Genomic DNA, 27,094 nt, shown 5'->3' with positions numbered 1-27,094 from the left:
TCTGGTAGATTTGCATTTGAGGATTTTGAAATTAATCAATCGGTTCTAAGGAAGTAAAAAGTGAGAGAGCAATTATGGAAGAAGACTCTGGTGAAAGCACTACCGAAGGGAAGGCTAGAGAGAACGACTTACGGGAATATTCCTCTTAAGAGTAAGGCAGTTGTGTAATTATGGTTTCTGTCTAATTTCAGCTTTGTAATCTTTTTGGAGGGAATATCTGGTAATAGAAAGGCTGTTTTTCATGGGAGAAAATATTTTTCTTTCTCTTTTTAGAAGTGTCATAGCTAAAATAGACACTTAAGTTTTAGGCGGCAAGATGTTTCCCTCCCTATTTTTGTGGTTTTATGTTCTACTGCGCTTTTGTGATTGTGCCATACGTGCTAAATTTGCTGTGGTATAATTTTGGCTTTTTAAAATCTCTGCACTTTTTGCCCACTTTTAAGAGACTTTCCTAATCCCTAATGTGCAGGTGGCATCCCCTTGATAGAGTGCACAACCAAAGTCCTGGGTCTGCTCCTGCTCCCATTGAAGTCATGGCACAACTTCTATGAGTTCAGTGAGTGCAGAATTGGACCCTTTATTTGGAAATTGTGGTGCAAGTAAAAATTTTAATGTTATTAACTGACTTGAATTCAAATTCTTGCTCTAGCTACGTCCCAGGTGATAACATGGAATGTATTTTTTTTCTTTCTATCAAGGCAATTGATAGCATTCACCAAGTGGGCGTCTACTGTCTTGCCTTGGTGCCAGCCAACACTTTGCCAAAGGCTCCACTCGGAGGAATTCACATTTCCGAAACTAAGCAGCGCTTTTTAGAGGGTGCTCTGCACCCTTGTAATGTCTTGATGTGTCCACATACTTGCGTTACTAACCTGCCTAAGCCTCGACAGAAACAACCAGGTTAGTAAACCAGGGCATGTTCCTTAGTTCCATATGTCTGTCGCTGAGGGTATGAATGGAGTATGATCCAGAAGCAATGTGACAGCTCAGTGCTGTGCATGTTGGATGGCTTTAAGCTGCGTAACTTGGCAGAGCTAGTGGTGTTGTCAGAGCAGCCCAGAGCTCAGTGAAGGCATTATGATCTGCCTCAAGTCCCAGGTAAATGCAAGGATGTACAGCACGTACCAATTTCATGCTTCTGTAGCTACGGTATAAATTGTTCCTGTACTCGCCATCTTGCAAAGGCTGGTACTCAGACATGCTGTAACTCATGTAATAAAACTGAAGTACAGACAGACCTCAATTTGCTGAATCAGTAATAAACTGATTTTGACTTTTAGTGTACCATACTATCATTTTTTTTCTCTTTTTCTGTGCAATACGATCCTTGGTTTTAGCTTTTCATCTTTTCAGATCTATATTACATATGGCATTTATAGTAATCTGCAGGCAGAATTATAGATTATTACATGTTCCTTACATTATTTTCCCTCATTTTGCACTGTTTTTCAAAATGCAGATGTTGGTCCTGCTTCAATGATAGTAGGAAACCTTGTTGCTGGAAAGAGAATTGCACAAGCCTCAGGGAGAGATGTTACCCAGTTGGAGGATAATGACCAGGCAAGAAAGGTAACACTGTGATGGGTTAACCCTGGCTGGATGCCAGGTGCCCACCAGAGCTGCTCTATCACTCCCCCTCCTTCTCAGCTGGACAGGGGAGAGAAAATATAACAAAGAGCTTGTGGGTCGAGATAAGGACAGGAGAGATCACTCACCAATTACCGTCACGGGCAAAACAGACTCAGTTTGGGGAAAAATTAACTCAATTTATTACAAATCAACCGGAGTAGGGTGATGAGAAATAAAACCAAATCTCAGAACACCTTCCCTCCACCCCTCCCTTCTTCCCGGGCACAACTTCACTCCCGGATTCTCTACCAACCCCCCAGCGGCACAGGGGAACGGGGATGGGGTTTACGGTCAGTTCATCACACGTTATTTTCTGCCGCTTCATCCTCCTCAGGGGGAGGACTCCTCACACTCTTCCCCTGCTCCAGCGTGGGGTCCCACCCACGGGAGACAGTCCTCCACGAACTTCTCCAACGTGGGTCCTTCCCACGGGCTGCAGTTCTTCACGAACTGCTCCAGCATGGGTCCTTTCCACGGTGTGCAGTCCTTCAGGCACAGACTGCTCCAGCGTGGGTCCCCCACGGGGTCACAAGTCCTGCCAGAAAACCTGCTCCGTGGGCTCCTGTCTCCACAGATCCGCAGGTCCTGCCAGGAGCATGCTCCAGCGCGGGGTTCCCATGGGGTCACAGCCTCCTTCGGGAACCCACCTGCTCCGGCGTGGGGTCCTCCACGGGCTGCAGGTGGATATCTGCTCCACCGTGGACCTCCATGGACTGCAGGGGGACAGCCTGCCTCACCGTGGTCTTCACCACGGGCTGCAGGGGAATCTCTGCTCTGGCGCATGGAGCACCTCCTCCCCCTCCTTCTTCACTGACCTTGGTGTCCGCAGGGTTGTTTCTCTTACATATTCTCACTCCGGCTGCCGAATACCGTCTGTCCCAACTTTTTTTCCTTCTTAAAAATGTTATCACAGGGCGTTACCACTACCGCTGATTGGCTCAGCCTTGGCCGGCGGCAGGTCCGTCTTAGAGCCGGCTGGTATGGGCTCTCTCGAACACAGGGGAAGCTTCCAGGAGTTTCTTACAGAAGCCACCCCTGTAACCCCCCCCACTACCAAAACCTTGCCACACAAAGCCAATACATTTCACCCCTTGCCTCTGTGCATCACATTTTTAAGAACTATCATTAAAATCTATGTTCACCACACAAAATCTTCACTCACATCAACAAAAAAAAATTGTCCTGTTATTATTAAATATTTCAATTGGTTTATTCAAAACGAGGGAAGACCAGTTATGGTGTTCTGCTGAAGCTAAGCATGGTGCATTTCAAATGAATCTTTGGAGTGTCTCCTTTTTTTCTGTTTCAGTTCCTGTATTTAGCAGATGTTCTTCAGTGGCGAGCTCAGACAACTCCAGATCACCCCCTCTTCCTTTTGTTGAATTCCAAGGTGAGATGCACTTTAGGTCATACTTGGACCTTGCAATCAGTAAAAGATTGTTTGGATTCTAAGAAAATTCCAGCTAGAAGTCTTTTCCGAAAATGCTTCGGGTTATTTTGATGAAGCAGGCAAAAATTGCTAGTTAGCAAGCAGCATAATTTTTCTACATCTGGAATTTTATTCCACATCTGTTATTCCACATCTGGAATTTCAGTATGCGTTCTGCCTAGCTTAAAACATTGCAGTAATTGCATTTCCTGCTGGAACACAACTTTTGTCATATTAATGGGAGCCATGATTCTGTCTTTATCCCTGAGCACAAGGGTAAGTGGAAGTCAGAGCTGCAGGATTTTTTTAATTAGAAGATCTAAAGCCCAAGTAGAGAACCCTTGTAAGAGCTTGGAGTAATATATTTTCCAGGAGCACTGCACACCCTTCAGGAGACACTGATGGCTTGTCCTTGGCTAGGCTCTGCCCCCAAAAAGGATAGCACTTAACAGTCACTCAAACATGAACAAGTAAATGGTTCAGTTTTGGAGTACAGGCCCTAGGTACTTATAGGATCTATATACTTATATTATTCAAGGGCTGTCTGAGCCCCTATGACATATTACAAGGCAACAGTCATGTTTCTCAGTAAATACATCATTTTTGCTCATAGCCACTCTACTCTGCATGTGACTGTCAGTAGTTTTGGAGCATTCACGTGCCTTGTGCATCCAACACTTAATAAAGGGATGTGAGAAAACTTGCACTTTTGTATGTTCCTCAGTATTTCAGCCTCCCTGGGCTTGAGGAGCACTACTGCTGTGCATATTTCAGAAAACTCAAATATTTTAGACTTTCCTACTGCTCTTCTGGCACTTTTTTTATTCCCCTTCTTTCTTTCCAGGAGGCAAAGCTGGTCAATTTTTGCTTGAGCCTGTACTCAGTAGCTACCCTTGCAGTGATAATAACAGTCCAGTGACAAATTGGGTCTACCTTGTGCTGTGCTGTACCACAGACATTTGAGATAGGGAATGTGCTTTCAGAAGGTCCAGCAGCAGTCCCTGGGAAGTGAAAGATTTGCCTTTGGGGGTCTCATTCACACAGGCAAAATGGTTTAGGATGTGTGTCAAAGTTCTGCCTTTTCTCATGAGACTCTACTTCTGTAGAAGAAACTGCTTCAGTATGGTTATTGTTAAGAGCCACAGAAATGGTTTATTCTTCTCTCAGAGCAAAGAGGCTTTTGATGGAAGTCTTCTAGTACGAAGAAGCCCCTTTCTGGGTCACTTTGTTCAGGCAACTTTTACCCTTCACAAGGAGACTGCAAAAAGGAAACACAAAACTGCAAAAAGGAAGGCACAAAGAAATTATCTCTTGGTGAACATGTCTTAAATAGCTGGAGACTAATAAGCTACAATGCTAAACATTAGTGTGTTCACAGCTCTCCATGAGAAACCCTTTTGTTTTACACCTTTTCATGTCAATATTTTTCTCCCAAGTCCTTGAGCTGCTACAGTTCCTGTATCAACAATACACAGTGTTCCCTATTCTTATTTTGCATGACTTTAGCTCCCAGGCTTTAACAACAGTTTCCTTAGTAAAACTGAGCAGAGTGCCAGTGGCATCCTGCATCAAACTAGGCCTTGGATCAGACAGCTGTGTGCTTGGGGTGAGGATTACATGTGGCAGTCTTGGACTTGAAACTGAATACTTGTATAGCAGACATTTGCTGTGATAATCCTTATCTGTGTAGTGGGAGGCTTCATTCAGTCTCTGACTGTTAGTTTTCCTCTGAGGTGGTTGTCCGACCAGTTTTTCTTGAATCGGATTGTAGTCTTGGAAAACCAGATACATCCCAACCTCACAGGCTTGAGGCTAAGGCATTGCTTCCTATGGTAGACAGCAAAAGGATGTTTTCTGTCTTCACATCAAAAACTGGAGTAAGCTTTTTGGAATCCCCATGGCTTTGCGACTGCCTAAGCAATGCAAAGATACAGCTGCTTCCATGTGAAGACTTTCCAGATGCATAGTTGTGGGAAAGACACTTTCAGTAGATGCACTGAAGTAGAAGTGACTGCACACCAGCCACAGCTCAGGTTGCCTCTCTGACCCTTTAAAAGAGTATCTATACCAAAGACGTCAGCAGAGTTCCCTTTGCACTTTTAAGACTGCTGATTGCAAAAGCATCTAGAGGTTTGGCTGTGTGTGGTAGGGTAAAGCTGATGCAGTGCTTCACTTGCTGCTAAAACAGTTATGCTACTACTACTACTGTGTTTTCACCCTTGGACTGTGAAATTTCAGATATTTGTGAGAGAACTCTTTTTGTGGTACCAAATACATTTAGAAGCTGCTTCAATGTCTGATGTTCAAAATAATACATATAAAATTCTCTAGCATTCTCCAGCAGCATGGTTTCCAAAACACTGAGACAGACTCTTTAAAAGTTTGCTGTATCATTAAAATAAGGACAATGAAATATTGTGTCTGCAGCATGTACTTGGTAGAGAACAGTTTGAAACTGAGCAAAGTTTTCTGATGTTGCTTCTTTTTTGTGCAGGGCACTGTAGCTAGCACTGCATCATGCATACAGTTGCACAAGAGAGCAGAGAGAGTGGCAGTCGCACTGATAGAGAAAGGACGACTGAATGTTGGTGACCACGTGGCCCTGGTTTATCCTCCAGGTAAGGCAATACAGACAGCAAAAATCGAAGTCAGACATCACAAGAGAAGAAACAACTCTTGCCAAGATAGAACATTTAATATAGTGGTATATGGCAGTGACTTAGTATTTCAAGGAAGAGACTTCCTTTATGTCACTTTATTATTAAGTTGCTTCTCCTAAGTGGCAAACTACATTTACCAAACATTTCATCTAATTGCTCCAGATGTCTGGGCAGTTATGCAGGAGTAGTTTGATTTAAACCACATGAAAGAGTCTCAATTTTCAGCCTCAGAGAATGGAATAAAACTGCCTATGTATTCATTGAAAGCTAGATTAGGGATGTCAGTGTATGAACACCCTTTCTTTCCTGAATGGCTGTCTCTAGAAGTGAAATCTGGACCCCGGGCTTGCATTACTAGTGTGTTTTTACAAGAGTACCTCAGGAAAAAAGTATTACCTCGTAAAAGTAGGATGACTGCATATTTCAGAGTGATAATTGTGCAAAACAAATGTATGCTTTTTGAAATAATCTGAGTCGTCATCTTCATAACCTACAATACCTTGTTTTTTTTATTTTTGTTATTTTCTACTACCTGTCCATGAAAATATATCTCTACAAATTTAAAGTTTGTAGGGTTTGAATAATTTTTGCTAACTCTCATATGCAAAATATTTTAACCTTATAGAATTGGGCATGGCCAAGAACAGCCTGTTGATTTGAAGAGACCTTTGTGACAGATCCTTACATCTTAACAAAATAAATCAGTGTGTAGTTTGATTTTGGTGAAAGAGTTTGGCCTTTTGTTCTGATAATTCTTTATTTCACAAACACCCTTTACAGGAGTAGACTTGATAGCAACTTTCTATGGCTGCTTATATGCCGGCTGTATACCTATCACCGTTCGCCCACCTCATCCACAGAACCTTGCTACTACTCTGCCCACTGTCAAAATGATTGTAGAGGTATGTACAAGACATTCCTCTCCTAATGCTTTGGTGGGTGTAGGATGATTGATGCAGCCTGATAAATTGTTTTGCCGCAGTCAATGTAAAATAAGCTAGGAAAAAAAAATCAGTGTGCTGTGGCTGAGTCAATAAATGCTTCTTTCAGAAACTTGTTTAAAATATTCTTTCTGTTGCTGTGATTTATTTTGCTTTGTTTCCAGTGTTTTTTCTTCATCTATTCAGCTTACTGGTTATCTCATCTGGACAGATATGAAATCACTTGAGCATTCATTCACTAGTTTTATAAACGTTTTCAATGCTGTGTCTTTTACAGGTCAGTAAGTCTGCATGTATACTGACCACGCAAGCGATAATGAAACTGTTGAAGTCCAAGGAAGCTGCAACAGCTGTAGATATTAAAACATGGCCCACTATTTTGGATACAGGTACAGAATGTTTGCCCACTAGCCAAAATGTAAATACTTTGAAGTGTTTGATTTATTTATTTTGTTATACCATAACTGCCTAATTGAATGGATGTATCTTGCATTGCATTGAAGTAGCTGTCCAGGAACTATAGAAAGCATCTGGTGTTAATGCTGTAAAGATACATTTTTGTCCTGTGCTCTTTTTCCAAAATAATAATATGGTACTCTTTTTATTTATTTTAAATAGATGATATGCCTAAGAAGAAGCTGGCTAGTATTTTCAGACCTACATCTCCAGATATGTTGGCATACTTGGACTTCAGTGTGTCTACTACTGGTATATTAGCAGGAGTAAAGGTAGAGTAACAAGAGAGAGATTATTATACTTTGTTTCCTTATATATAGGCATATTCCATATTCATTCCTTCTGCCAGAGAAGAAATACAAATATGTAAGTGGACCATCTTAGTGTTCAGAAAGCTTATTTTTAAATTTGCATGACATCAGAATTTCTTGATGCACTTTTTGGAAGCATTCAGTCTTACTGCCTCTATGTGAGGAATCACCAAGGGGACTAAATGGAGAGTGTTTGTTATAAAGTTCATGAATGTTTTCTCTTGCGATTTATCATAGAGATGTCAGATGTTATTTGGCATCATTTGATGTCATGACAGATATCACTTGCCACTAGCAAGAAAAGTACATGTGAAATTTTGGGCTCGTATCCGTTTCCTGTTTTAAAGGTGCTTAAAAAAAAGCCAAACCGCTACGTGTTGCCACGTCTTCTACAAGAAACATTTCTGTCAGTTATTACATGTGATACCCTTTTTTTAAAAAGTCCCTGAGAGTGCCTGTTTTCCTCTTACAGATGTCACATGCAGCTACAAGTGCCTTATGTCGCTCTATAAAGCTACAGTGTGAGTTGTACCCTTCACGTCAGATTGCCATCTGCCTTGACCCTTACTGTGGCTTGGGATTTGCACTATGGTGCTTGTGCAGGTATGTCGTTTGAGTCGTAGGCTTTCTCATGTGTTCCCAGCCTTCTCTAGAATAAAAGGGAACAGTTGTGGATGAAACTGTCAGAGAAACCCAAATTAACCTTTTACAGGTATTTCATAAAATACCTTTTGTGGTAACAAAACTCATTTAAGTTAGTTAGTTACTCGAGTAACTTGAGTTTTGCAAGTGGCATTAATTAGATACCAAATCCAAGAAAAAAAGGGCTTCGCTGTCTATTTTCCATTGATTAAATAAATCCTTTTAAAGTCTTTTGAGATTGAACCATACCTTTTTTACAAGACCCTTAAGGTGTTGACTGCAAGATTGGTATGCACTATGAAATACTGCTGAAGGAATCAACTGAATGTTTCTTAAAATGAATGAGACCTGAATTGATTCAATCAGATAACTACTATAATGCAGCACATCTTGCAAAGCTGCAAAATTTTCCTCTTTAAAATACTTGCCTTTTAAAACATTCCATATGCTTTAACTAATCCAAAGATTTAATAGTGTTTTAGATAGTTCATTTAAAAAACACAGAAACTGAATATGAAAGGTTATTTTGTAAACAGATAACATTAAGTTTACTGTAGTTAACCTTTTCATTCCCTCTCTAATTTCCCCAACTGGAAAGGAAGTGTCCTGAAGGAAAGCAAAAATTTAACTTCGGTAACATCTGATGATTTTATATCATCAACAAAGTGAGGCAGCGTGGAGGGAGAAGAAATCTCAGTGATGGAAGAATTAAAATCTAAACGGATTTTTAAAAATATTTTTAGGGAAGGGAACTATGTGTGTCATGCTTACTATACAAGAGTTAATATCAGGCCTGCTGTGTTTCATCTGAGTTATAGCTTTGTTTTAGTGTGAAAGACTGTTTTATTACAGAATGATTTTTTTTTCTATTTTAGAATGTTTAAAAAGAAAACAAGAAACTCCTCATCGTATTGCCCACTACAAAAACACATCAACTCTAGTCAGGAGAAATGGCAAGCTTGTCAAGCTACCTGTTGAAAGCAATTAGAGATGCTGTTATTTTTTTCAAGATCCATTGGTTTATCTAAGCCTGGTTTTACAAAGGGTTGTGTCACTGATTTTGTTGATAGTAACTGATCCAAAAGACATTTGGTAATTTAAGACTGTATGGCCATGGCATTCACTGTCTTGAAATGAGTATATAATATTTAAAAAAACCCCAAACAATTAAAAGGTGGTGTGATTCGGAATTCGACTTTCTGTCCACTCATGTTGACTGGTATCCAGGTTAAATATTTCACATAAACACTGTTTAAAAGCTGAGTCACCTACAGCAAAGGCTAGAAAATTGCACTAAAAACTTGAATGGTGCAATATAGGTGTTAAAGACTCATTTCACTTGAAGCAAAAGGTGCATTTTCCCTAGAATGACTCACAAAATAAGCTCAATTACCAATTGTTATCTGATGCCTCAAATGTCAATGTTTTAGTGTCAGAAGTTCTGTCTGTTCAAGGCATTGAGTATTTGCCTATAGTTCAACCCAATTTACTGCAGGACAAATATACACACCTTAAAGTTTGTGACTTAACTCAAACCCATAGTTCTTAGCTAACTAAGAGATACTTGCTCTCTGTGGAGAAGATAAGCTGAAGTTCAAATAGATACCAAGCTCTCAGTTTTCCTATATTTGCTTCATTTTGACTTTAGGTAACTTTTGGCTTTTTTGTGCTGGCTTGAAGTTTACATGTTTCTTTTTCTTCCTCTCCCTAGTGTTTATTCGGGTCATCAGTCTATTCTAGTCCCTCCTCTGGAACTGGAGAGCAATGTGTCTCTGTGGTTGTCTGCTGTAAGTCAGTATAAAGTGCGTGTCACGTTCTGCTCGTACTCTGTGATGGAGATGTGCACCAAAGGGCTTGGAACACAGACTGATAATCTCCGGGTGAGTGGACTTGATTTTTCAACATACTGACATATAAATACATGTATCTTTCTAAAAATATTTCATTTTGGCTTGCAGAAGATGGGCCCATAAGTGTTTCTGTGAAAGCCTTTCATTATGACTTGCTTTTTGGGAGATGTTGAGATTGCTGGAAGTTTCAGCTCTCATGTTTCTGGTGATGAAGAAAAGAAGTCTTATGTTTTCAACTTTACTTATTTGTGCCACCTCTGTGCTGCTGGGTATTTCTGAGATTTTGGGCAAAATACGTAGCAAGCCTATCAACTTTTTCTTGTCTGAGACAAAACAAAAAAAACAGACAAAACCCACATCAAAAACGAAAAAAACTCAAAGCCCCAGCAAACTCCAAAACCAAAAAACCTCTCCCCCCTAAAAAACAAAACAAAAAGGCCCCCAAAACCTGGCAAGTCTCACCTGCTTTCAGATTACTTGACTCCAAAAGTTTTGAGTTCTGAAACGGATGTATTCTTCCTAACAGCAGCAATTACTTACACACTAATACGTCCATCTCTTTTTGAGGGAAATCTCTTAACTGCAACTTAATTTCCTAAAAGAGGCGCCTCTGTCTCAATGGTAGGAGAGTTCCCATGGCTGTAGTAACTAAGCTGCTCAGGACTTCCACTGGGAACGTCTGGCAGCTTGTTGTGCACAAGAAAGTGGGTACATTGTGCTTATTCTCGGTATAGACAAAAAACTCTGTCCCTCTTCTCCTGGACCTCACTGAAGGGAATCCTGGCCCACAGCCAGTTGCTACAGGTTCACATTCACACTGATGAGAGCTAATAATGTCTCAAACACTCTGCTTGCATCTGAACTGCGCAGCACTGGGAGCGAGCTGGTCTCTTGTGAGCCCACCCTGTGACAGAAAGACATTTTGTGGTTTTTTCAGCTCAAAATGATGAGTGGCTGTGTTGCAGCTACACGATGTGAGTAGTTTGCATCTTGGGCATCAAACCCTGCCACAAAGCTTCTTGGCACAATTTTAGTGGGCTGTCCTGTGTGGATGGAGCCAAACTGAGTGCAGTCCGTGTCTATATTGTTTAACCAGTTCATGTCAGTTACTCTAGTGTTTTTAAATGCCATCTGTTCTGCAAATTAAAATGGCTTATTTCCAGAATTGTTGACTTCAGACTTAAAATGTTGTTGTTTTCTTCACCCAACCTCTCAGATGAAAGGAGTTAACCTGTCCTGCGTGCGAACATGCATGGTGGTTGCAGAGGAGAGACCAAGGATTACATTAACACAGTCTTTCTCGAAGTTATTCAAGGACCTGGGCCTCTCTGCTCGTGCAGTGAGCACTACATTTGGGTGCAGGGTCAACGTAGCAATTTGCTTACAGGTGAGATTAAACTGCTTATCCCTTGTACAGAATCTCTGGGAACTTTATAGGAAATCATGTTCAGCTGTATGTAATTTTTTTTCTAATGAACTAGAGCTCCATGGCCTGCTTGCTTCACCACTAAGTTAAATAAGCCTTGAAGATGTGGATTATGATAATTTTACTTCTCTGTACTAATTGACCAATTGATTTGCCTTTCTAATACAGAGAATCAATATTAAGAAACTTGTTTCCTTCCTACTATGCAGGAGCAGTATTAAATTAAATACACAGCTTCCTGTTCATAAACATAGTAAATATTTCAAGCAGTGCTATTTCAGCTTTTGTGTGACTCAGATTTTGTCTGTTTGAAAATAGCTTATGTATATGTGGAATTAAATAGAAGACAGAGTTCCTCAAGTAAGACCCAGGAAAACTGACAAGGTTGGCAGGTTATTTTTACTTTTAAGGCTCTCAAATGAGTATTGCCAACATGTAAATACATTTGTCTCGCCTCTTGTGAGAGTTGGACTTTTTTTTCAATTAAAGGTATAAAATTGGAAGCTTTGAGGGGGTGAATATGCCCATAAAGTACACAGCCCTACTTCACAGACTGGAGACAATGACGTGCTATGGTCCAGACCCACCCTTTGATAGTTTAGTGTTCAGTTGACTGTAATCTTATATGTGTAATTTAACCAGATTAGATCTAACTTTTCTTAATGAGACATTTCTTCTCTAGTTAGGAGAGGGAAAAAAAGTATTCTACAACTTACCTGAAAATCAGGTACTAAGTATGGTTTAGAAAATGGCAAAGCATCCCGGGTTTTGGATGATACTTGAGTTAATAGATAAACTGCTCAAGTTTCAGATGCGGCAGTATGTAGCTTTGTATGTGGGGAATTTCATAGATGGCACATGCATTAAGTATGTGTGTAATTGTATGCTTTATTTCCAATTTTATTGGTATGAATTACACTTAAAAAAATGTGATTCTATGAAGATTCCTACTGTGCTTCTGCAAATCTCCCCCCCCCCCCCGCATTTTTTTTTTTTTCCTTTCTGGTGCCCACTAGATGAAGGAAAGCCTTTTTCCTCTCAGAGTGTATTTTAATGTTATAGATTTCCTACAGAAGAGATGTTTTGGGCCATGAGCTTTTTAAATATGTTGCCACTCATAATTGTTTCTTTAGTTTCTATAGTTTCTTTCACACATATTAAAGGAGAAAAGGTTTTTAACAACCCCTAGATAAATGCTTATAAAGAAATGCGTCCAGAGCAATTTTACGAATCAGCAGATAGAAAAATAGGAAGGATGTAGATTAAATTAAGATGAATGTAAATTAAGATTTTAAATTCATTGAATAAAACATTTCAGATGCCAAGTGTGAAAGAACAGCTTTCTCAATTGCCTACCTAAATAAGAATTTTAAAAGCCAGTTTTGGATGTTTGCTGTTCAGACTGCACAAAGGGGGGAAAAACAGTTTTTCTGCAGAATGTTAAATGGCAATGTGAAAAGTACTCCAAGGAAACTGTGAAGAGTGTAGGGCTGCTGGGCAGTTAAGCTTCCCCTTCATTTTATACCTTTTTCATCTCTGTTCTCCATTCTTGAGCCCTTTTTTAGTGTTTTGGGTTTTTTTCCAACCCCTTTCCCCCATTCTTCCGAAGTGATATCTGTATTTGACTTTCTAAAATCATTGAATTTAAATGAATATAGATGAATAGCCAAACTGAATGGGTATTTGATACAAGTTAGCATGCAAATAAATACATAATGTCTTTCAACCTTACTGGACTGGTTTACTGAGAGGGTGTTTTTGAAGCTGGAAGCAGCATTTAGATACTTACAGATGGAGGAGGGATTTATGATAAGGCAACAGGTATTTCATATGATCTGCCTTGAACCCCTTCTTGTTTGTTAACTGGGATTTGCATGTTTCCCAATGAACCACTGAAAAGTGCCAAGCTCTTAAGTAATCTGAAATGGAAATTTTCTTTTCACTCTAAAACAGTATGAGTTTTGTTTTCTGTCTTACTGTGTGTATCTTATGTTTCCAGTGCCTCTTTGTTTGTATTTTCTTTTTTCCCCTTTCTCTCTGTTTCACACACTTTGATGGCCTCTGTTACTTCTGTTTGTGGTCCTGCTGTCAGCCAAACAGGCTGGGCAAGCTGGCTGAACAGGTATAGTGATGCATGTGTGCTTGTAATGTCCTAAAGTCAATCTGGTTCAGCAGTGTTACTCTATAATGAATGTATGCCATTTGAGAGAGTTTTCATTTGAAACAGATCAAGTAAGATTTTTTTTCTAAAGATCAGTTTTACTCACAAAGAACACTTGTCGCTGAAGTACAAAACCTCTTTCTCAAACAAGCCACAAAAAGGGGTTATAGCAATGATTAAAATTACTGAATGTTGTATTCCTAAAGATAAAGATCATACCGTTAATTTGGTGTGGCCGTCAGTGTCACTGAGCCTCAGCGGTGCTATGGAAGTACAAGGGAATGTCATTATAAAGACATTATTACTGTTCTCCAGCACTGCAATCTTGAGCTGATGGCAAAGTGGCCTCATTTTAAGTATTTCCAAAATGAGAAACTGTGCCGTGGGGGGAAAGAGTCACCAAAACTTTGCCCTTTTTTTTTAGCTTAAATATGCATTTCACAGTACTTTCTAGTTCTCTTGAGATTAAATTCTGCTGGGGAAAAAAAAAGGTCCCCTGTTCCCACATTGGGAAATGGGAAACCTCTCACCAGAGTTGGTCAGCAGGTTTATCCTCTGACTGCAACAGAGCTCTGCCTCTGCCTAGGCTGTTACTGGCAGGAGCCTTGAGAAGATATGTGTTGGTTAGAGTTATGTTTTACTTAAAGGTTGGGTTGGGTTTTTTTATTCCAAGTTGACAAAACTGTTACAAAGTAGAACAATTGAGCTTTGGGAAAGGAATTAGGCCCACATGGTTTATGCTTACATGCTTTGCACTTGCTATGTAGTTTTTAGAGGAGGTGCTTACCAAAATAAAATTTTTAAAACTTACATTTTAAATTTTAAAATTTTAAAACCTTAAAAACTTACCTGTATAATACATACTTCACTTGTGCATTCATTTACTGATTCCATAAAACATCAAAGCTTTATGGCAGTCACTCTAGAAAGGGGGGCTATTTTACTATATTTCTGGTAGATTAGGGTAGTACTTTTTAAGTATCAGTAAAAAAGGGAACAGAATTTGTGAATTTATGTGGCTGTGAGAATGAAAGCAGGATTTTCTGGCTTCTATTGAATTTGTTTCTTCCTTCTTATTCTTAGGGAACAGCAGGACCAGATCCAACAACAGTCTATGTAGATATGAGAGCACTTCGACATGACAGGTACAGATTATGTTAAAGCATTAACTATTTAATGACTGTAGAGGAGAAAGTTCAGCCTCATTGCATTGCATTGGTTTGTTGAAATATTCTTGGCAGCAGCTAATCCCTCATCACCACATACATGCAACCCCACCTTAGAGAATGACAGCTGTGTGCTGGAAGTGGTCCAGCATCTCCTCCTCCATCACTTGTTCTGCTGTTCCTTTCTAGACCCTCACCTAACTTGCTGTCTGTTCATCAGTCCTGTATAACCTAGACTCATTAGCTGTTTCTTACCTAACCATACTGTTAGCAAAAGGTGACTTTGCCAACTGGCTGGTTAGTCACAGAATCACAGAAACAGTTAGGGTGGGCAGGATCTCGGGACGTCCCTCATGCAACTTCCTGCTCAAAACAGGACCAGCTTCAAGGCTCCTTCAGGTTACTGAGGGCCAGAACCAGTTCAGTATGGAAAATCTCCAGGAATGGAGATTCTCCTCTCTGGGTGTATGTGTGATGGGAATGTGCATCATTCCATCAGACTTAATTCTGTAGTCGTAATTTTTGTATTAACTTGTCTCTCAGTTAACTTAATTAATACAAGTGCTGGCCACACCAAGTTCAGATTGTAAGTTTAGTAGGGTACATGCATATATGTATTTGTTTCTGTACTTATTTTAAGAAACATAATATCAAGACTTGGTGCATTTGCTTTATTTTTTTTAATTGATAATGTTAAATTAGGAGCTTATGTTAACTGGCAGCTTTTGTGACTACTCATCTCTAATTTTTGCAAGCTTAAATCTTAGCTGTTAGAAGACAAACTATTCACCATCATTTGCATGACCCCAATTTGGCTTCTGAACAGATCAATGTAAAATACAGTTATTTTCTCCTTATTTAATATTTTTCTCCTTATTTAATGACTTGCATGGTGTATATATTCCTGTTAAAAACAAGTTTGGCCATAGCCTCAAAGCTGCCACTGTGTTAGTTCTAGCCTATGGGTGTAGCTATAGTGTAATATGACACAATGTATAGGAGCCTCTTCTCTTTTATGCCTCTCCTACTGCACTCAGTTCTTGTTCCTTCTGCAAATGTGCTATCTTCATAAGTTATGCTACTAATGGGCTGCGTGGTGTCACTTAATTCCATTTAAGCTGCTTGCTCTTCACTTTTTGTAATTCCTACTTGATGCTCTGCCATGGTTGAGTGTGACAAGCAGAGGTCCAGGAGAGTCCAAAAAACAAGGTGAATTTGAAATGCTGGTGGAACTGCAACCTTAGAGCTCTGTTGGAAGAAGTTACTTGTCTTTCCAGAGAGCTGAGTTTCTGATTCTTAAAAGAACCGTGGTCTATGGGAATGCTAATATGGAAGTCTTGAAGACAGCTAGAAACTCTTAACTGTCTTACTGCATTGTGAATAACTGAGCGTAATTGGCTGGCATCATAATAGTTTGGTCAGTGCAGCTAAGGATAGGATAACACTGGATATACTGGAACACATCTATTTAACTTCTATTTAAGTTCATAAATCCTTGTACAAATGTATTCTCTTATTTTCTCAGGGTGCGTTTGGTAGAGAGAGGTTCTCCACACAGTCTGCCACTTATGGAGTCTGGGAAGGTGAGAGATTGAGAGCAATCCTTCCTCTGCATGACCGTTACCTGGGTGGTGAGCTGCTTCAGCTGGATCTCAGCACAGAATGTGTGCAATGAGCTTCACTAATCACAGTATACCTAGGAGAGGCACTAGAGAGAGCATAAAATGAACAGCTAGTTAAAATGAAGCCAGGTGCATGAAGTGAAGCAATAAGATATGTTGCTACAATTGAAAAAATCAGAGGCCTTCATGTGGAAGGCATTTTTCAGGTGTGAAACAAACTTCAACTCTGAAGCTGCAAATAGCAGCTTAGAGTTTAAATGATTAAACAACTTGGTAGGAAGAGATGGTTGGTATCTGTGGTGCAGAGAGTAGAAAGGGAAGAAGTGCACAGGCTGTTGATGTCTGGGGCTCTGCATTATTAACTTTCCTTTTGATGAATTCAAGTTCTCTTAACTTCTATTTGCTTCTTATTCAAGATTCTTCCAGGGGTAAAGGTCATCATAGCACACACGGAAACCAAGGGACCCCTGGGAGACTCGCATTTAGGAGAGGTAAAGCTTTGATGCTGTTGTACTTTGTTTATCAGCAGCGATTTAATATATAGATAAATCATGTTAGATAAATGCATGTCTCTTAGTGGGACAGCCACATAATGTGGCAAGTGAATGAACTCTACAGAGAGTTGGAACTGTTTGCATGCTTGTATGTATGTCTGCATGGTTTCCTCCCTGCTCTGCCAAACTACTGCATGCCAGTGCCAGGGGATACCAGTTGACTAGTCTGTATCCAATTGGCAGCTAGAAGAGGCAGTGAATATCTTATGTACTCCCATCAGTGGACAGTGGTAATGAAGTAATTTGCTGTTTGGTTTAATCCTTGTTTTATATACATCTGGATTTTTTGTATACTAAGATGCCCAACTAATAGAAGATTGCACGTTAACAGGTGTTCATTTCCAGTAAGCCAAATGCCTAGTTCATTTTTCCTCTTTACCATCCCCAATTACATGTATATAAAACTCCTTTTTACTCCTTTTTTGTGGTCATTTTCTGTGAGCCAGAAGTTAATGAATTATTTTAATAAAACTACTCCTGGCGTTTCAGGAGCAACAAAATTGTCAGTGGAATGGATCTTTTAAATCAATAAATGATGGTGCCTGGGTCTGGCAAAATAACCTATGTTTTTACGGGATTGATTCCTTTTTGTTTTGTTGGGGTTTTTTTATCCCCTAGATATGGGTGAGTAGTCCACACAATGCTACTGGTTACTACACAGTGTATGGAGAAGAAGCACTGCACGCTGATCACTTTACTGCTCGCTTGAGTTTTGGAGACACTCAGACTGTATGGGCTCGGACTGGGTACCTTGGCTTTCTGCGCAGAACAGAACTTACTGATGCTAGTGGAGGTGAGAGAAAACAAATGTACTTACAGAAGCATGTGTTTGAAATTCCTTGGGGTAGTGAAGAGTAAGCTGTCCTGCAAGTTTATCCTGACTTCCGTCAGAGAAAAGTGCTGGATGTAACAGGAATTGCTACTCTGTACATATTCATTGATTATGATGATACTGGGTAATCATGCAAAATGAGAAATTCATAATACCCTTTTGACAGATTTAGAAACCATGTTCATCTTCCTTTATTTCCACTTAGACAAAATAATAATACGAGCACATTTGTTAGAAGCACTAGAGCCTTTCTACTCACTTTTCCTCTGAACCTCTTTCCTTACAGACAGGATGCAGTATTTCAGTGCTGATCTAGAGAATACAAATAGTGTTGTCATTCAACAGTTTTAGGACATGCAGAAATACCAGTGATTTCACAGCCTTTCAGAAGTTAAAGGTCTAGAGGAGTAACTTCTCCATAATTTTTCCAGTATAGAAAAGAAATTGTTAATCTAATTTTTTCAATCGAAGCCAGGTTGTCTAAACTTGAGAAATGTAAGCAGATGGAAGAAAAACTGCTCCTTTTACTGTTGAGACAGAATATGGAGTAGGTATAACTCTTGATTATCAGACATTTTAAAAAAAAAGTTCTCTCTAAACATCCTAAGAAAAGGAGTTTGCTTATAACTTATTAGCAAATGTATATTGCTCATTGTCTGTGATTGGACTTAAATGAATGATGGTATCTACATGGATAGTGTCAGTGTCCGCTCATTGCTGTTACTGGATAATGAACTGTAGGAGATTCACAGACACCTTTTACATTCCTGTAGTCCCTCATGGTACACGATAGAAAAGCAGTGTTCCCACTTCTGGAACATAAGTGTCTGTTTGGGCGACACCATGCATGTCCATCCTACTTTTAGTCCTCCGTTATGTGAAGGAAGAAGAGTGAGTGAGGAGAGCAATTTGTCGAAGGTGCAAACTTTTGTTGAGGAGCTACCCCATCTGTTACAGTGGATACCAGTCCAGGGTTCAGAAACAGTCTGTGATGTAACACTGTTTGATCTAGTTGCTAAGAGAGGGTCATCCTCCAGTCTACTGTGCTGTCGTGCTCTTCAGTCTCCCTGGGGCTCTTGAGAACAGCAAAGGTGGATGCTATTGCTCTGGCTGGAGAAATTCCTGCAGCCCGCTCAGTTCCATCTCCTCGAGAGCTCTGTCCTGCAGGCTTCCCTCTTCCACAGTCAGAGTGCCACCAGAGAGCAAAAGGTGAATTTGGGTAAAGAAACAATCTTCATCAGAGATGGGTGGTATCCATATCCCACAGCTACCACCACTACCCGGAAGGGTCCTTTCTTGGCACCAGGCCTCTCCACCCGTTCAACCTACTTAGTACACTGAGCAGTTCTGTGTTGGCCAGCCCCTCCTGAGTCTCTGTTTCTGAAGGAATGTGGTCTCAGGCTATCAGTGGGAACTTATGTAACGTAGATCCAGCTCCCTCAAAAAGCTTTTACTGCATGTCATCTTCCCCTTCAGAGCTGGTAAAAGATGATAAAAGAACACTGAACCAAGGTGCTCTAAACTTCCCTTGCTTTCCTCCTCTCTGATTTTCTAGGGTAGTTACCTGACCTCCAGGGCACACTGTACTGCTCCTTAGTGCAAGGTTCTGCACAGGATGCTTTGATGGAATTGTCCCTCTGTTGCTGTTCAAAGTGAAAAGGCTCCCTGTTCTTGAGAAGGCTGGTAGTTGACAGAAATTGGAATCCGTGAGCAGACATTCACAAAGAGAAGTTGCAGGTGGCAAGGCACCACATTACTGTAGCAAGTTTTTGTGCCTTGTAGCTCTCTGAAAAACCATGTATCACAGAGATCACTGTGGAACAATGTCAGTTGTCCTTTGTCAGCATTTGAGAGGCTATGTATGGTGAATTAACACATGAAGTATATATAAAATACAGTGCAGCTTCCCAGCATGGTTTTCATCTCAAGTTACACGATTGAGTAGAATTATAAAATAGGTGCAAAAAAAAAAAGCGAAGTTGAACTGAACAGAGTTACAGGATGAACGTGGCAATGTGGAGAGTGTGTCCTTCCAGAAGGGTCTAGGACAGCTTTGCTTATTTAACCTAGCAAAGCTAAGGCTGAGGAGGGGATAGAGTTGTTCTCGCTGCATTAATAGAGGAACTTAAGAAGCTGAAAAGAATATTGCTGGCATGAGGACAAGTGGGTATAAGCTGGTTTCAAAAAGAAAAGAAAATTAAATTTGGAAATTGGAAAACTGTTCCTATTGATCAGAGGAGAGAAGTTCTCTGGTAAGAATAGTGGGACAAAAGGATGCTTTAACAATGGATTTTGATTGGGTTTATGAACTGAGATTGCATTGTGTGAGAACAAGGGCAAAACTGGATGACCTAGAAATTCTTTTTAGTCTTGTTTCATTTGTTTTGAGTCAATAGGCAGAAGTGCTACATGACCTCTTAATTCTCTTCTAATGGTAGAGCTTGATGTGTATTATAGACTCTTTCTCCTAGGAAGCACCAGGAACATCTTGGAACATCAGGAATAAGCACGTACAAATGACCATGTTTGTTCTGTAGATCTGATGATGTTTTAAATGTCTGTGCTATATTGCAGAGAGGCATGATGCCCTGTATGTGGTAGGCTCTTTGGATGAAACCCTGGAGCTCAGAGGAATGAGGTACCATCCCATTGATATAGAGACTTCTGTAATAAGAGCACATAAGAGCATTGCAGAATGGTAAGAGCCTCGTTATTACTTTTCTGTATCCTTTTATTCCTTCTAAAGCAGCAGAAGTCAAGCACTGTGGAACAGCGTGCTAGATTGAGAGTTTGCTGTAAAGTGAACTCACCAAAACTTTGCTTAGAAATTACTGCAGTGAGAGTAACCGAAATATAATGCTCCTCTTTCCCCTGCCCACACCACTCAAAAAAACCCCCCACGCCTTTATCAGAGTTTGATCTTCATAGTCTGAAAGACAGGGAGGGCAGGGCATGAACAGGGCAGCAGAGCACTTGCAAGTTGTATTGTTGACTTCCCTGGCTGTGTCAGAATGTACGCACTTGGATGTGGTAAACACATCTCAAGGATTTCTTGAATGGTATCGTCTAACATGTATTATTCTCCTTTGGTCCTAATGGATGATGTGTACCATTTGGCTGTAGGTGCTCTTCAGTCTCAAAGTGGTAGTGTTTACTTGTAAGCTTTGGGAGGTTTTGTCTTTCCTTTAATAATCTCTGAAGATTTACACAAGTACATTAATATCGAGTATGCACACACTGAATGTGAAATCTTAATGGTTCCCATTTTAATACATAAATGCAAAGGAATTTAAATATGATTGTGTACATATAAGAGAAAAAGACCTACTTGTATTCTGTACATGGACAATTAAAAAACAAGTGGCAGAGAATATCCCAAGAAGTTACAGCTTTAATACCTCTTGATTTACGAATATTTTCACATTACTATTATATCACTTGTTCTCATTTCTTACATTGTTCAAGTCCTTACAAAATTTATTTCCAGTGAGTCTCTCTGATAACTAGCTTCCTGTCAATATGGGTTTTTTTCCTCACCATTAATATTTGTATCATGCCGACAGTGCTGTGTTTACATGGACCAACTTGCTTGTGGTGGTTGTGGAATTGGAGGGCTCGGAACAAGAAGCGTTGGACCTGGTCGCGCTGGTAACGAATGTGGTTCTGGAAGAGCATTATCTCATAGTAGGTGTTGTAGTCATTGTGGACCCTGGTGTTATTCCTATCAACTCCCGTGGTGAGAAACAACGAATGCATTTGAGAGACGGATTTTTAGCTGACCAGTTGGATCCTATTTATGTTGCCTACAACATGTGAAAACAGAAAATCACATCAAGGCTAAAGCACCAAAATCAAGGGACTTTCCGAATAATAACATTGGAATCCATTTTCTGTGTTTTTAAAAGCTGTTGAACACCTTAGGAAAATGGAGATACTAATCTTCACAGACCTTCATCTCTCCAATTGCATTTGCTTTCATAAATCCATTGTAACAGTTACAGCTGTCTTAGGATGGAGAGTTTACTGGAATTCCTGAAGGAAGCTGATTAGAACTGTCATGGACCAATGTTTTTTTACAATAATTATGAATGTCAGTACTTGATGCACTGCATAAAAGGACATAAAGCGGGGTGGGGAGAGAACACCAGCTGTGAGGAGGACTCTTGGAAATAATACTGAAAATTGTGAGTAACCATTCAGAGTTCACCTTCCATGTGATTGTTTGCAATATATTGGCAGTATCTGGGTTGGGACGTAACTTTCAAGATTGCACACACCTCTACCATATTCTCTACTGTACTGAAAGGAATTTTGCACATATTTGAGATTTAAAAATGCAGGCTTTGTATTTTGAATCACTGACTCATCCCTATTCAGAAGAAACAAATTCATTCCAATCCCAGATTCAATATAACAACAGTTACCCTGCTGTTCAGCTTTTTTGTACCAAGCAGAAACAAATACTGCAACTGTAACAAGGTTACTTATTGTGCCATGCTGGACTCTGTAATGCTATAAACTTTATAATAAAATATAAATTAATATCCAGTTTCAACTACTTGATGCAGGAGCCTTCACTGCTCTTGCTGTCGTAACTTCATGTTAAAGTTGCTTCTTTTTATAGCATTAGCTGTTAATTACTGCCCTGCGTAACGCCAAGTATTTGAACATTCATTCCAAAGCCAATAGTCTCTGAATGATTCGTAGAAATGTTTACAAAGCATGGTCTTATAATACGTTTTCCCTGAATATCCTGTGCTAAAACTTATAATAGTGATTTTTTTTTTTTTCCCCCACCATGGAAAAAGATATTCAGTGTTAGTTAGCTTGATCTGCTGTGGTACAAACTTTCATTTTTTTTAGAGTTGTATTTAGACAGACTTTTTTGTTCAAGCTGAAGTATCCAGTTGGTTGAGTCACACTTGACTAATTAAGGTTTTGAAGTTTCTGCCTGATCTAATACTGCAGTGAACCTAATTCAGAAAGAGAATGTGAAGTTACTCAAATACTTCATGTATTTGAAGGTAAGCACGAGACTAGCAAATAATTATTTTTATAGAGTTGTTAAAGACTTTGAACTACATAAAATTTTTTTAATAATGCATGAGTTTGGCAAAAGAGCCAGGTTTTTCTGCAAGGCAATTCTGCCTGGATCAGTGCCTAAGAAAGATGGATGTCAGTCTCCTGATACGAGGATATCAGATTGACTCTTGGTCAAATAAACTATAAAATCTTCAACAAAAAGCTTTCATATATAGTAGTTCTTTGCCCTCATGGTGTTTGACTGTGGTGTATTATACAGCTGCATACTCTACTATGACTGTAATTATGTACAGAACTTGTGTAACTTATTGTTTAAGTACAGCAACCTCTAGCCATGGACGATGGGACACTCCTTGTAACAAAACAGCTGGCAAAAGGAAAGAACTACCTAACCCCAATTTTAATGTTGTAGTTTTTTAGCAAATAAAGCATTGTAAGATTTTTGTATTGAGATAATTGATGACAGTGGGACAAGTTGCCTTGTAAAGTCAATCTGAAACAAAAAGCACATTAAACATTTCAAAACAGCTCTTGAACATCTGACTTGCTCAATGTTGAAACTTACCCTGTTAGATCAAAAACTTAGCTTCTCTACAGTACAGAGTTTTCACCTGTGTTTTGGACAGTTTAATGCTTAGAGAGCTTTTTTTTGCAAAATTTCATTGCAGTTGCTTTACAATTAAAGCAACTGCACATCCTCAAAGCCTGGACGTTCCTGAATTTCCCGTGTTTTCAGTACCCAAATTGAAGTGCTCTCCGCAGTGCCCTGACCGATGCGGGTCCTCCCCACCCAGAACTGGTACCTGCCACACACCGAGTTTTCTAAACTTGGGGATAAGGAGCCCAGCTGGGGGCGGGGGGCGGTATGTAACATCCCTCCCCTCAGGATGGTGCTGCTTATTTCGCACAGCAAAGTAATGCCGTGAAAAGCTGAAATCGGGACTCAGTGGTCAGAAGACTATTAAGCAGGTATCCTTTACTGCAGCGCTGCGCACACAGGGGATTTCTCCTCGTATTGTGTGCACCTGCTCAGGCTAATTGCATAGTTTATATACAGGTTCTATACATGTATTCATCAGATTTCCGAGAAAGGTTTTACATATTCATTAGTTTTCCGGGAACTCATTATCATAGGTAAATGTCCTTCGCGCAAGCATACTCGAGGTCTCTGGTAGTCTTAAGGAGTCCTCTGGTGGTCTTCAGTAGTCTTCCTCACTTGTCCGCTGTTTGAGCCTCTCAGATGATTCTGCGCAGTGTGATCTTCTGCATGTTTGATACATCTTATCCTAAAGAGTGCTCGTTAGTGCTTCTATTATCTATGCCTACCTTTTGATGTAACCCATATGGATACTTCTAAGCTAAGTTATCTGAGAGGGCTAAAAGTCCTTATCTTCCTCAGAAACTGCAAGGCCATCTAAAAGCAATTTTTCACACATTTTGCAACATACAGAACTTTTATCTACCACCTGTTAGCAAATAATTGGGTAAAGAAATAGCAAGGCCATCGTATTAAGAAAAACACCTTTGCATCAAAAGCCAAGGGTGAGTCTTGACAGAAAGCTCTGCTGGGTCAGCGCACTGGGGAGACGGGAGGGGAGCCAGCTGTGCTGCCAATACAGGGAGCTGCCTCGCATGGGGGGCGCTCCCCGGAGCCGCTGTAAGCCCTCCCTGGAGGGCGAGGAGCCGGGCGGCTGTCGGGCTGTAAGGCGGCCTGCGCCGAACACGCCGGCCCCGCCGAGTGAGAAAATGGCGACCGCAGGCCCACCCCGGGGGCCTGCACTCGCCTCCTGACGTCACCACCGCGCGCCGGCGGCGCATGCGCGCGGGCCAGGGGCCGCACCGCCGCTTCCGGCGCCGTGCGGCGCGGGGGCGGGGGCCGCCGCCGCCGCCGCCATGGTGCCGGTGGGGCCGCCGGGCGGGTCGGGCCGCCGGGCGCTGGCGCTCGCCGCCGAGGCGGAGCGGCCCCACGGGTGCGAGCAGTGCGGGAAGGCCTTCGCGCAGGCCGGCGCCCTGGCCAAGCACCGCCGGGTCCACACCGGGGAGAAGCCCTACCGCTGCCCTGTCTGCGCCAAGGCCTTCGCCCTCTCCTCGGGGCTGGTCCTCCACAAGCGCACCCACACCGGGGAGCGGCCCCACGCCTGCCCGCTCTGCGGCAAGGCCTTCATCTCCTCCTCTCACCTCGCCCTCCACCTCCGCTCCCACACAGGCGAGCGCAAGTACCAGTGCCCCGTCTGCGGGAAGCTCTTCCTCCAGTCCTCCCACCTGGTGCGCCACAAGGCCATCCACACTGGTGAGAGGCCCTTCAAGTGCGACGACTGCGGCAAGCTCTTCGGGCGCGCCTCGCACCTCGCGACCCACCGCCGCGTGCACACGGGCGAGAGGCCTTTCAAGTGCCTGCAGTGCGAGAAGGCCTTCACGCAGAAGGCCGGGCTGGTCCTCCACGTCCGCCTGCACACCGGGGAGCGGCCCTACACATGCGACAAGTGCGGGAAGAACTTCCGCTCCTCCGCCCACCTCGTGTCGCACCAGCTGCTCGAGTCGGGCGAGAGGAACTTCAAGTGCTCCACCTGCGGGAAGGCCTTCAAGCAGGCGTCGTCCCTCAAGCAGCACCTGAAGACCCACGAGGCGCGCGAACCTCACTGCTGCTCGGTTTGCAGCCGAGCCTTTTCCAGGTCCTCTTACCTCCAGCTTCACATGAGAACACATAGCGGGGAGCGGCCGTACCACTGCTTGGTTTGCAACCGGACATATGCCAAAATTTCTACCTTTGAAAAACACTGTAAAAAGCACCAGCAGGACGAAGAGGGGCCTGATGCTAGACCCAGGCCAATGACCACCAGGGCAAAAGCACTGGCTGAAAAGAAAAAGCGGGAGCAGAAACAGCAGCACCAAGATGACAGCCTCAAGCAACATCACCAGGCTGACCCAAAGCAGCAGCAGGCAGAAAGGCTGTAAAAGTCACTAAAACAAGAACTGTTCCCAGCCCTCTGCAACATGGCTCACGGGAGGTAGAGTGTCTGGTTTAATTTTCATCAAAACAAAATGACATGCTGCACCAGCGTTACTCCAGAGCATGTTTCCAAATGGAATTCTTTCTCTGATGCAAGGTTCAATGCAAACATTTCTCTGGAGCACAACAGATATGTAAGAGTCTGCTGAGGGTCCCCGCAGTCAGTGTGGCGTGCAGAATGCTCCGTGGTTACAGGGGGATTCCACCCCATTCACGGGCCCTGGTGGTTTTGTTTCATGTCAGCAGCATTTTCTAACACGGACTTCCAGGGGTTCCTCACCAATGCGCCTGCTTTTACACAGATTGAAAGAGGGATGCTTCTTTGTATGTGGAAATAATTAAGTTCTAGTCTCTTAAATGAAGGCAAAGTTTTTTGTTTGAAGAGGCAAGAGAGGTGGCACGCGTACAGAAAATAGATTTATACCAACAGTGGGTTTAGGAAACAAGCAGGAATTTATCCTGCAAAACATGATTTGTTTTTAGAAGCACTGTATATAGCGAGAAGATAGTATCTTTGAGGCTTTTCTGGTTTTCTGTTAAGTACAACAAGGCATTTTACTTAGCATCCAGATAATGCTGTGCGTGAAGTGCGTTTAAAGCACGGCAGGTTTTATTGCCAAAGCAACTTAACTCATCTTTCTCAAAACTAATGAAGACAGGTGTCAAAAATCTGTAATTCATCTTAAATTGACTGAGTTTGACATTTGAAATCCTGGCTTGCAGTAAAGATACAAGAATGATTTTTTTTTTTTTTTTCCTTCCCCACCTGATCTTTTAGGGAACGTAAAATGTAGTAACAAGGGAATTCTAAGCCCCATCTCCTTCTGAATTAACAAATTGCTGTAGCTGGTTCGCTGGCCAGTCACCACGCTGAGGGAATGAGGCCAGATGCCACAAAAAGGTTTGCTGTCAAAGTGGAGTGTTTCAGATTTATTCAGGGGTGTGAGATCGGACTCCAGTGAGTACTAATTAACTTTGTAAATGTTAATAGAACTACCTTTATTGCAGCAGTGTTCTTTGTGAGCCAGCACTTTGTACTGACTTTTTATAAACTTTATGTCATTCTAGCAACAGTACTATAAGGCTACTTTACGCCTTTACTTATCACTTATTGTTACCCAGGAATTTATTATAGCAGAAAAAAGGAAGCAGTGAGTTCATTTTAAGTGCACATTCCTAATTTTCTGTACCAAGTCCCTGATTTTTTTAATGCTTTATCACTGCCATTGTGTGAAAACACATATTATGCACTTTAAGGATATTTTGGGGAGGGGGGTTCTATAGCATATTCACAACTCTGTTTTAAGGCCAAAAAGAAATTTTCCAAAAGCTTGCACATTTAACTTATTGCAGTGTATCAGG

General features: G+C 41.3%; 2 protein-coding genes across 9 annotated transcripts in view; both read left to right on the top strand.

Moving 5' to 3' along the window:
* DIP2A (disco interacting protein 2 homolog A) overlaps positions 1-23,258 on the top strand; it is a 131,866-nt gene extending 108,608 nt beyond the window's left edge. For 3 of the 8 annotated variants that reach the window (XM_052793696.1, XM_052793691.1, XM_052793690.1), the window contains 17 exons: positions 699-900; positions 1,460-1,569; positions 2,939-3,019; positions 5,553-5,676; positions 6,499-6,620; positions 6,937-7,048; positions 7,278-7,387; positions 7,899-8,029; positions 9,780-9,948; positions 11,135-11,305; positions 13,344-13,466; positions 14,589-14,650; positions 16,197-16,254; positions 16,710-16,784; positions 17,466-17,640; positions 20,254-20,377; positions 21,243-23,258. In XM_052793696.1, the coding sequence (XP_052649656.1) occupies positions 699-900; positions 1,460-1,569; positions 2,939-3,019; positions 5,553-5,676; positions 6,499-6,620; positions 6,937-7,048; positions 7,278-7,387; positions 7,899-8,029; positions 9,780-9,948; positions 11,135-11,305; positions 13,344-13,466; positions 14,589-14,650; positions 16,197-16,254; positions 16,710-16,784; positions 17,466-17,640; positions 20,254-20,377; positions 21,243-21,495 (2,202 nt within the window). In that variant the 3' untranslated portion in view covers positions 21,496-23,258. Of the gene's footprint in view, positions 1-469; positions 557-698; positions 901-1,459; positions 1,570-2,938; positions 3,020-5,552; positions 5,677-6,498; positions 6,621-6,936; positions 7,049-7,277; positions 7,388-7,898; positions 8,030-9,779; positions 9,949-11,134; positions 11,306-13,343; positions 13,467-14,588; positions 14,651-16,196; positions 16,255-16,709; positions 16,785-17,465; positions 17,641-20,253; positions 20,378-21,242 lie in introns of those variants that run through there. The other 5 variants (XM_052793693.1, XM_052793692.1, XM_052793695.1 and 2 more) reach the window with 3 other exon arrangements.
* Positions 23,259-24,593: 1,335 nt separating this feature from the next.
* Positions 24,594-26,624, top strand: LOC128144619 (zinc finger protein 239-like). The gene has a single exon (XM_052793701.1). It carries the CDS (start codon positions 24,616-24,618, stop codon positions 25,675-25,677), a length of 1,062 nt encoding a protein of 353 aa, XP_052649661.1. The 5' UTR covers positions 24,594-24,615; the 3' UTR covers positions 25,678-26,624.
* The last annotated feature ends 470 nt before the right edge of the window (positions 26,625-27,094 follow it).

The sequence above is a fragment of the Harpia harpyja genome, chromosome 7, assembly GCF_026419915.1.
Source record: "Harpia harpyja isolate bHarHar1 chromosome 7, bHarHar1 primary haplotype, whole genome shotgun sequence".
NCBI lineage: Eukaryota > Metazoa > Chordata > Aves > Accipitriformes > Accipitridae > Harpia > Harpia harpyja.
The sequence above is the reverse complement of the archived record's forward strand: the minus strand, read 5'-3'. Positions and strand labels throughout refer to the sequence as shown.

Coding starts and splice junctions, on each gene's coding strand:
- LOC128144619 (XM_052793701.1), top strand. CDS start 24,616: ATGGTGCCGGTGGGGCCGCCGGGCGGGTCGGGCCGCCGGGCGCTGGCG.